This window comes from Colius striatus, chromosome 9, assembly GCF_028858725.1.
Source record: "Colius striatus isolate bColStr4 chromosome 9, bColStr4.1.hap1, whole genome shotgun sequence".
NCBI classification, from domain to species: Eukaryota; Metazoa; Chordata; class Aves; order Coliiformes; family Coliidae; genus Colius; species Colius striatus.
The window spans coordinates 20,130,383-20,141,741 of NC_084767.1; the positions used below are offsets into that span (position 1 = coordinate 20,130,383).

Here is an 11,359-nt window from a genome sequence, read left to right on the forward strand (position 1 = left end):
CCTGTGCCTCCTCAAGCTAGTGACAAAACCGAGGCCGGCAAGGCCGCAACTGTGGTCATTCCTCACAGCTCTGCACCAAGCCAGGCTCCGCTGGCTGACCCCAGTGGGACCGACCTAGAAACAAAAGCACCCATTGCCTCAACAGCGGCTTGGCTGTGATGCTTTAGGACAGCTCACAGCTTTTCTCTGAAATAAAGAGAGCATTTATTGGGTAAATCAAGCATGTGCTTTACCGAAAATGACATAAGTGCATTTGAAGCAAGGAACAAATCCACCCAGTGCTGCTCTGACACTGTCACTCACAGCCCAGCCCTAAGGCTGTGCACCGACATGTCCTGGGGTCCCCGGAAGGCTGAGGGGCCAGTGGGACTCTGGGCTGACCAAGGGAAGAGCAGAGGTCCTCAGTGCGAGCATCACTCCAGTGATGTGTTGGGATGAACGGGAATAGCTGACACAGCCAGGAGGAGCAGTTGAGAAACATAATTACCAAAGAACAATAAATACTGATTTTGTAAATGCGTATTTGCATCTAGTTTTATTGTAAACATTAAACAATTAGGCAATAACTTCACCTGGTTGGTTTTTTTCTTATCTTAAGCCATCAAACTTTTAGAAAAGCCCAATAAACTATGAGATAGAATGGGTCAAATTTGAGGGAAGAGATCTGCTTGACAACAGTTTCTGATTTTTGAGATCTCATTGCTCTCAGTGAATACTCCAAGGACTGCAGTTTTCATACTGCAGATCCTGTTTTGATAAATGAAGTCAGTCAGTTGTCTTCTACAGATTTATGCCCTTTAAAAAAAATCAAAAAACCCCAGGTCTCAATACCCACTGAACTAGGGAAGTCTAAGAGCTAAAACGGCATTATTTCTAATCACTTCAGTATCATAGAGGAATCTTACAACCTACCATAGGAAAACAGAAACTTGGCCATAAATTACCCTGTCTAGGCTTGCAAGCTCAGCATGAAGTACATATGAGCAGTCTCTTAGCTCATCAGATTCTCAGAGGTAACATGTGAGTCAAGGCTGCATTAACAATGCTCATGAGTATAAAATGTAATAAGTTAAAGCTTTGGGGGAAAAATACTGTTTGCCCTGTTTGCCTCAGCCTCTTGAAGCCCCTGTGTTCTGTGCCACAGGAAGCCTGTGAAGTATCCCCTATCATTGCTTCACCTCAACTAATTAGAGTTTACCTTCTGCAGATTACAACATGGGATTAATATTAAGCAACAGAAGTCCTGCCCACCACCAGTCTTGTCCTGAAAAGTGCTGAGCATCGTGCAGGGGAATTTTAGTTCAGCACTTCCTCCTAAGTAGGCTAAAATCTTAATAACTTCTATTTATAATAATAAAACATTGTACTATTTTTTTAATCACTCCAAGTTTGGGAAGAGTTTTCAGTTTCTTCCTGTAAATCAGAACCCAAAGAAATCAGGGTGTCCACTAAAGCTGATGTAAGAATCGGGCAATATCTTCGGGAAACGCTTGTGACGCTGCAGTTAACTACGACAGACAGTGTCGTTGTAAAACTTCATGTGAAAACCTAGGGGAGGCACCACTGCTGCTGTGGTACAGACTGTACGCCCTGACAAAGAATGGATGTGCCCAAACTGCACCTGCTTCTCCTGCTTTTAATGACGTTGCCCAGGAGGTCAAGCTCTGGCTGTGCCAGACACCATGTACCTAGCTGAAGGACAGTGCCAGCAAACTAAGGCTGAATTCCAGATGCCAGAGATGTTTACAGAGGTGCTTGGCTTCTGAGTGCTGCTAATTTCCTCTAGTGTGGGGGGATGTGTTCACCCTGCAGGCACAGGGGTCTGGGCTGAATTGGAGGTTGGGAGGTGTGTGTAGCAGACACAGAACAGCTAGCAGCAGAGGTACAGTGTGCACATTTATAGTGAGATACATACCACGCACCTTGCCCCTCTTTTAAAAACTTGTTGTTATAGCGAAGGCCACTTGAAAGTTAAGGAAAAGTATTCATCACAAGATTGTTGTGGTGCTTGTAGTCTGCTGCAGCAGTGGCAGTCTCCATCAGGCAGCACAAATCTGACAGGGCTGTAGGCCACTTTCATTGCAGGCCGGACATCGGAGAGCCCTGTAGGACTCTCTGAATCTGTTTGCCAGCATTGAAAACTTGCTTCCATGGCACAGTGAGCAAGGAGCAGAGCCTGACCCTTTGCACTGGGAACAACCATGTTCAACATCTCCTTCCTGAAAGAGACAGATCATGAAAAATACCTGTTACTGTATATCAAATACCCAAGTCAATGACATACTTGAAAGAGAGAAGTTCTGTCTTTTGGTCTTTTAAATAGTTGTTACTCCTGATATGCCACTCTGCCAAAAACATTTGATTCTCTGTAAACACAATACTTTAAAATTCATCTTGCTCCTTCTGCAATGGTCTGCATAGCTTCACCCAGCTTCCTGTCATTTCTTGACACATCCATCCTCTCAGCTCTGTATCCTCAGTTCTGAGCCATGCTTAATATCTTCAAGCATTTCTCCTCTCCCTCTCCCCCCTCAAACCCCTCATCACCAACGTGCAAAGCTTCTGTCAAGCTGTCCCTTGCGCCTACAACTCTCTCCCAAGGTATCAACCTCTTTCAAATCTCATCTTTAAATTCAGTACTTCCACAGAGCCCAGAAATTATTAAATGTCTGCATCAGGAAGACTGTATAGCATAGTGTAGGCTTGTTCATTTGATGTCAGGTTCAAAGTCCTGCATCACTCCTATGTAGCAGTTCTATTTTATATAGCACTATAGAACTAGGTTTTAACTAAGCTATGGGAAGTTGGTGCCAGGTATGCTTCATACTGGTGCCTGCTTATGAATTTGATAGTCCAAATTAATTGACTCCTCAGAAGAATAGCCTTCCTGTGGTTTGGTCATTGATAGGTAAATGTTCATAATATCAATATATAGACAGTCCAAAATTCTTCTTTAAAAGTCACCGATTTAGGACCTTCAAGTTTTACCTTTTGTTCTCAAACATCAGAATTACAGAAGTACTTTAACGAGTTCTTCCAAAGTTAACAAATTGCTCTGGAACAATGTCTTACGGGAGCTCTTGTCCTTCCCCTAGTTGTGCTCCTCCTGCAGTGAGTGCAACTGGAGGAAAGCAAACAATTACCTTATGGAGGTTCTTTTCAACATGCATTCCACCAAAGGCCAGGAGTGATTTTTTGATGATTTAGATAGGTGTCTGACAGTAGATGGGATGAATCTTGGCATTTACCTTAAAGCCCTCTTTCTGAAAATTGAATTGATTTCACGACTGATAAAGGCAAAAATTCCTACTTTGTTTCTCAGGGCTGTTGTCAGTTTTCATGGGGTCTTTGTGCGGGTGAGCCATAAGTCTCATGCAGAAGGACCAAGGTAACCTGCACACAGCACAGGTCAGTCTCAGATCTGAAAAACTGTAATGCTTCGTATTTGGCCTGCGCGACAACATTCTATTTTGTGGGATCAGATTATGGTCAGACTGCTTGGGATTCTGACCAAGAAAGACTAACCCATGAGAAACAAGTGAAAGGCACAATCTTATTTCATCTGATATTAAAATTTTAGCCTGCAGCAGTCTCAACCACAGAGCAGCTGTGCTTAGCCTTATCAAGCTGGAGAAGCTCTGGCCCTCTCTTACTCCACTGGGAGACAGTGACGAAGGGTGGACCTCAGCCAAGCTACATAAATGTCAGTCATCTCCAGGGGAAGAATCGAGTGGGAGACATGAGCACCTGGAAAGATAACAGCTGTCCCCAGAGTGCAAACCGCAGTGCACTGTCGATCAGTTATCTCCCAAGTGGAAGGAGGAACAAAATGCTGCTTTTAATCTGAATTTACTTAACTGCAAGGTACAGATGTAGATGGGGCTTCAGTGGGAATATTCAGTGGTCTGGTCAGTGCTGTAAGACCCAGAAGCCTTAGAGGTAAAAAAAAAGCACTTTCCATTTTCTCTTACCTGCACATACTGGTTGCAGGCAAACTTTTTTTCCACGTCTTTTTTATGTCCACCACCAAATCTGTCTTTCCTTTCCCGGTATATGAAGGCCCAGTCATTTATTCCCTCAGTCTGGATTATTCTTCTCATGAGCTCTTTCTGGTCCATTGGTGCACGGATGATTTTCAGGTTATTGGTGTAGATTATGATCTTGCCAAAATCTGGAACTGGGGAAGCCTGTAGAAAGATCTTATCAGTGTGTGGCCTGTATAAATAGACTCCAGAGATACTGATGAACCCTGGGCTTCCATAAGAACATCCCCTTTACCGGTCATCTGCTCACTTGGCTCTGCAGTATGGGCCTGCTGCCTACTACCACCCAAAGCACCAAGCAGAACAGCAGAGGAGAGACCAGACCATGATTTTTGATCAGATCTTAGGACCCTCAATTTAATGTCATGTTCTGGAGGGAGAATGCTTTCTGCGATGTAAATTCTCATTCCAACCCATATACAAAAAAAAAAAAAGGCACAATTTTAAGAGCAGTTGTGTTGCCATATATAGAAAAGCAACCTCTGCACAAGAGACTGACCTACATTTCTTTGGAGGTTGAGTAATTGGGGATGGGGAAGCTGTGGAGAGGGGTTGTCATGGTTTTGACCAGAAGTAGAAATTTCCTGTGATGGTGAGCTATTCTAAAGTCTTTGATGGAGCTTTTCAAATGTAAAAGAAAGCTTTTCTTTGTAATTGATTAAAAACCCCTCTTTATCTACTGCTAACCTGTGTTCCTGACAGTGAGAAGTCTGTTTAAATAACCATCTTGGCACACTTGAATATGTATTTTTTCGTAAGATTCACAAGCTAAACTCTGCATGGACAAACATTTATCTGCATGGACAAACATTTCTCTGAAAGCACCATTTTGCTTACCTTTTTTTCCCTTTGCAACAGGTATCATGTGGCAGTTAGCTTAGCCTATTGGTTTACACACTCTTCAGATTTCACTCTGTTTAAGTATCTGTGTCAAAAAGCGATGCACTAAAAGGAGATGTCCTCCTAAGAAAATATCTTGCCAGAGTTGCATGAGCTAACTTGAGGTGACTGATGACTCTCCTGCAGATAGGCAGCTGCTTCTCTACCAGGAGATGCATGGAGGGGGAAACAGGTGAGCACGAATCCTTACCACTTGCAGAAGGCTTTAACAGCCTTGTATTTGTTACATAGACATGGTGTCTTTAAGTACCAAATGCATATTGATGCAAAACAAAATTGGTATGGGATAGCATGATTACTCAGGGTATTTATGGCTAGAGAAACTGGGGAAGAAAGGTGAGCATTACCCAAGAACGCAGAATAAATTAACGGTACTGATAAGATCACGATTAGTGCACTGTCCTTAGGCAGGAGAGATTCATCGTGGTTTGATGTTTTCAGTTAAACTAGATGTCCAGTGTACCAACTAAATATAGTTCAAATATCAGCTATCTGGGTTTCCCACATACAACTTGGATTAACACCAAGAATTAATAGACTTTTAATGTATTGAAATCAAGGCCATGAGAAGAATTTTATACTCTTTAAAGCACCTCAGTCTCTTTAGTTATCAAAATACCAGGGTGACATTTCTTATTTACACAAAGACCACAACAGATAACAACACAGCTTTGTGTCTCAGCCTCTGGTGTACTTGAGTGGCCCTACATTTCTCTGGAGATACACTCAAGTCTTGACCTTTCTGCAGGCTTTGGGGCACCTCCACCATGCAGGCACTGCAGGATTGGGGTGGCGGGTGAGGGGCACTGGACAATCGGCTGACTAGTTTGCTGATACGAACTGCTCGATGTTCAGTCTGAACTGGATTGGGATGAGCTACCTCCTGGGGAAAGGCCTGATTCCGACTCAGCAAGCCAACTTACCTCACACCATCATCCCTTTTATCATCTCTTCTCTGAGCAGACTCACCTCAAGTTTTAGAAGTCTGCTGATTACATCAGTATAACACACTCCATTGAGAGTTTGTCTATCAGTGTGACACAGCTGTGTTACCAATAGTGCTGATGTGCCTTCATTGTTATGTGAATTGTTCAGTCAGTACATCTAGGTTTGATGAAACCAAATAGCAGTAAAAGATACATAAATCTAATTTGACAGGCTAAGAAAATGAACGTAATCCCTGTCTATTAATCAACTTAGCTTGTATTATACATGTAGTGACTTTATTAGGCCTAAAGAGACACTCCTATATCAGCAGCATTTAATTAATGTTAACAAAATATCCAGTGAAACTAAGCTGGGATTTTCAAAGCAGCCAAAGGGGAATTCTGACTTGCAGAGCATGCAGATGCCTCGCTTGAGGGCTCATTGGTACACTGCCCATGGCACTAACCTGTTTGCCAGCTGAAGTCACGCAACTATAACATTTTAAATATAACTAATTAAGATAATATCCACCTTACATTTGACTGCTTTAGAGGCCTTAGGATTACTATATGTAGATATCGGTATATATGGAAATGTTGTATCTTATTCTACAAACCAGACAGGTAATGGAGCACAGCTGGCAACTGCTGCCCACTTGCTGACTGCATTACTGCAAAACACACATCTCCTGCCATTTGCAGAGTTAGGAGAACACAGAATTTGTGGGACAAAGGCTGAAGATCTTCAATCACCCTTTTAAAAACCTAAACCAACAAAACTGAGCTTTATCTGAATGAGGCTGCAGCTTGAGACTCCTGCTACCGTGTTACTATAAAAATGTTTTTATCTGAAGTTGGTTTCCGAACAGTTTGACAGCCCTAGGCTGGGCATTACTTACCCTGCAACGACTGTCACTTGACTGGCAGTCACTGAGGAGAGATGAGTTACTGGTGAGGCTATATTTCTTATCCTCTTTGAATATGCTGATCCGCTGGGCAGTCAGCTTGGCTGGCGAGTAAAACCTGTTTTCTGGTGTTTCCCTGACCCCACAGAAATAGTCCCCTGGCTCGAAGCTGTGGCGGAGAAAACGCCGAGAATGCTCTTTGGCTGGCAGCTCAAGTTCCTGTCCATCTTCAAAGACTTGTTTTAGCACTCGACCACTGTAAGATGATGATATTTTGAACCTCACTTTGCGGGGCCTTCCCTCATGCCACTGGTTGAGTTTTTTCTGATGCTCATCCATTATTGGGATTTCAGGCTTCAGGTCCTGGAGATCAACTCCAAGAGCTTTGGGTCCAAAAGAGAACACTCCCCAGCCACACAATGTATAATTCAAGGTTTCTAGTAGTTCCTCTCATCTTACAGCAAAACTGACACCACTGTATTAAATATTGATAGATATTCACAAAGAGAAAATATCGATAGTGGTGAAATACAAGGTGGGTCGGTGAATGGTGGACAGGCTGGCTTACCTCAGGAGAAAAAGACTTAATGTAGGGAGGATAGGATTAAACAGGAAGCTCTGCCCATTTTCTGAAACCATGGAAATGTGTCTGCTATGTGCTGTGATAAGAACTACCCCAAATACACCATCCCAGCAGCTTTTCACAATTTTCTGACAAGGTGAGAAGTTAAAAAGACAAGTTCACAGAAAAAGCAATCCAGCTTCACAAATAGCAAACGCGAATAATTCCTCTTCCATTCTTGCTCTAAAACCCTGAGAGTACAAAGCTCCATTTCATTTTAATCCAAATGTGTTCTTCTGCAGGTTGGTAGAGATCTAATTAAGATTTTTTTCTCTCTTTAGCTTTCAATCCCGGTTTGTAATTCTTGCTGGCTTTCAGGGCCTTTTGACCGTTCTGGATTTACTTTTCATTTTCAAAAGCCTTTTGCCTACTGAGAGCCCCCAGAGGCCCAATCCTCTGCTCCTTCCCAGTCCCTTCTGCTCAGGAAGCATGGAAAACACAACCCTTCCCATGTGGTTGTTTTCTTTTCCAGTAGACAAGGCAGAAATTTGCAGAGAAGAATGGGACAGGGCCCCAGCCCCCAGTCACCCTGGAAAGGAGAAGATATCTGTATGGGGCAGGTCACTGTCCTGCACAGCAGCAGCTCTGCAAGGTGCCTGTTACAGCTGAGTGCCTCACACAGCACCCAGCTGAGGGACTTCAGCTCCTCAAGGCTCCCACAGCCCTACATCCAAGGGCAGAATAACATCCTGTCAGAGATCCATTGTCAGAGATCCCCTGGCTACCCCAAAACCAATACCGGACTACCGTCTGCGTGACACTCTCTTAAGGTAGGGGTTAGCTCACTGTGCTCAGCTCCAGCTGCACACTTTGGGCTTGTCTTTCTTCTTGAGGGAAAAAATAAAAGAGTATGATGAAGTACAAAAAGCATCAAAAAATGCTGTCTGGGTTTTAAACATGTCCTGATACTACTTGTATCAAGTATATGCAACAGGAGTTAGGATCTCTATTCTTTCAAGTTACAATATTTCAGTAAATTTCCACCATTATAATTACATTTAATTGAGGGGAATTTAAACTAAGCTTTCTGCCTACATCCTGCCAAGGCTATCTTCTTTTAATTCAAACCCAGAGCTTTTAAAACTTAACATTTTTCAATAGATTGATTTATTATGTTTATTGAAAGTTTGCTGATGAAATACTAGGATGACAGTTCAGAAGGCTGCATATTAATCACACACAATACAGACCTTCCAACAATCCCAGACAGCCTTCCTGTGCTGAAAGCAGTTTCTGTCATGACAGAACTCTTGTGGGTTCCTCGGGCTGCTGGAAGCCTCATCGTAGTACACATAGAAGATGTATATTCTGCCAAGAGAACCTGCATGAACATGCCCAGGTAGAGATACACCCTTTTCATTTCCAAAACACTATTATAATGTTCATGTCAGTCTCCCATCCTATCTCAAACAAGAGGATCTCATATTATATGAAAACTGATTTGCATGAATCTTGCTGAGTTTACTTGAGAAGCTTCATCTTCCCCTTTCTCTTGTGAGCCCTTTGTGAATCAGGCCTCAGTGCTACTGCTTTTTCAAAGGTACATCAGTGGTCTTAATTTGACACAACCCATGCTTTATAAGATACCTTAATTGGAGTTCATTTTCTTTTGATTAAGGGAACAATCAAACAGGAAATGAAGTTCAAAGCAGCAATGAGAGAACACCGCGAGCACCACTACCACCATCTGCACTTGTGAAATGAGCAAAGTGACTTCCCATCCTTACAGTTACTCATAGGTGCTGTCAAAACACAAGAAATCAACACTGGCCCTGTAATTGTCATGTTGGAACAATCCCTTCCTCTGCAGTACTATCAGCTGGACCTGCTGTTTATGTGAACAGCTCGTGGCTGCCAGCACAGGACTGTAGCCAACAGGGAGATTCAGCCTTCTGCAGAGGCACAAAGTCCTATGGCCACACATTCTATCTGTAAACCCAAGGTTGGCACACAGAGGCTTGTGCAGAGAAATTCCTCCCTCAGATATGTATTCACTTCATGTCACTGTGCAGATAAGTCTTGCAAATAAAAGATTTCTAAATAGCCTTTCTGCATTTCTTAGCTGTTCTGACTAGCTCAGGCCAACCCTTCCATATGAAATATCCCAAATAGGCACTTTCCAGGTGGTGTTTGATGAGGCACTTCCAAAGACATGCCTATCTCACCCCAGCAGTGCTGGAGCAGGAGGACTCTGGGGCAAAGGGTGAAAGATGGATGGGTTGTATCACAGCCACCCGCTACAGCCCTGCCAGCACAGCAGCATCCACACTGCTCTCATGTGCTAGCGTGGGTTTGTTTCCCACAACTAGCACAAGTCTTACTAAAAATAAAATAACCATTTTGCATTCAACAGTGAAATCATTAAGTTTCACAATCTAGATCACCACTGCACTATGTTTTTCTTCAGACTCTGTTCCACTGTATTTTAATGCTGCCTGCCTTTCAAGCATGGGACTTCACCTTCCTACCCATGTCAGGAAATATGAAGAGATTGCTGGAAGTGTGCTGGAGGCTTTGCAGAACAAAAGAGAGACAATCCTTGCCCTAAGGAGCGTAACAGGTTGGTTTAGATCTATTGCAACGAAGTAGCACATGTACAAAAAAGGCCAGGAAGAAAAGCCATAGTGAACAGGAATGTAACGCTTTGAAGGCATGTTTCCGCCTGCAAGTCTTGCTGAGAAATGTTTTGTTGTGTTTTGCTTCCTTAGAGCAAGCACTACAACTCTCCTCATGTAAGCATGGTAGGCAATGAATTGGGATGGGCAAGTGTTATGGTTCCAGCTTCAGCAATGCACAAACACTTGAGTTCTGCTTCACTGCTCATGTTATTCTGAGCACACACGGCATCTTAAAGTAAGATCTGCGGATGACTGCTGGAGAAGAGGCAAAAAAGGGACGAGAGGTAGATTTATAGGCCACAGAGATGGGCTTAGAGGTCATAGATAAGAGAGCTGGTCACATATGAAGGAAGCAAAGGAGCAAGATAGAAACTTGAAAGCAAGGAGACAAGTATTAAACTTGTTTCATTGTGGGAGCAGCAAGCGGAAAGGTTCAGATCATCAGGTCAAGAAGACAATTTTAGCTGATAACTTAAAGGAGTTGCAGCAGGCTCTGCGTGTGCTGAAGAGGCCAGAGAGTACAAGCAGGAGCAAAAAGATTCTGCTTGGAGTCACAGAGCTGCTTGCTACTAAACTAAGGAAAAGGTTACATTTTTAATATGTGCTAGGAAAGACTCACCATGGGGCACATGGGACACCTCTTGGGGCACAAAATGGATAAAGGGAAGGAGGCATTAGTTGCAAGAGTTAATGGTAGGGAAGATGGTGGCACTACCATGGTAACACATTAACTATAACTACCTGTTAGCAAAAGAAGGAAACTCCTCTTATCACTGTTCTGGCTTTCCCTGCAGCAGGGGACAACCTGTCTCGTGAGAAAAGAGCAGCCAGTGGCACAGACAAGAATTACACCAGCCTGGCTCTTCTGAGCTGAGATACTGAACCCCTGGAAATACAGGAATCTGCATTACTACCAGCTCACCGTGACCTGCACGCTGCCTCTGCCACAATGCTGTATCATCTCTTCCCCAGAGGCAGTCAGGAGCATCCTGACATTTTGTTTCTTGCTGCTTTACCTGAAAGGCTGTTACAGCTGCTAGTTTGTTGCATGACTAGAAATGTTCTAGTTTCCAGGCTAAATTTATTTGCAAGAAATTGCTACTCGTTTGTTTCTTGCTCCAATACTGTCCTTTAATACCTCTTTTCTGTAGAGAGCTTTTACTTCCAGATGTATTTAGAAAGAGCAATCATAACTCCTCTCAGCCTTAAGCCTGCTGGGTTTAGCAAGCCTGTTAGCTAATGGCTCAGGTGTTGAGACAAGTCACCGTGAAAGCAGAAAAACCAATGAGATGATGTCAGAATTGGAGTCCAGCACAGAACAGGGGGTTTATGCAAGCCAAAGCCA

The 11,359-nt window shown here is 43.2% G+C and overlaps 1 protein-coding gene across 1 annotated transcript; it reads right to left on the minus strand.

Annotated features, from left to right (window-relative positions):
• Positions 1-2,039: 2,039 nt before the first annotated feature.
• On the minus strand, positions 2,040-7,113 carry GRXCR2 (glutaredoxin and cysteine rich domain containing 2). The gene is made up of 3 exons (XM_062003022.1): positions 6,769-7,113; positions 3,972-4,187; positions 2,040-2,219 (listed from the first exon to the last, which is right to left on the minus strand). The coding sequence occupies exons 1-3, from the start codon at positions 7,111-7,113 to the stop codon at positions 2,040-2,042; spliced, it is 741 nt and encodes a 246-aa protein (XP_061859006.1).
• Between the last annotated feature and the right edge of the window lie 4,246 nt (positions 7,114-11,359).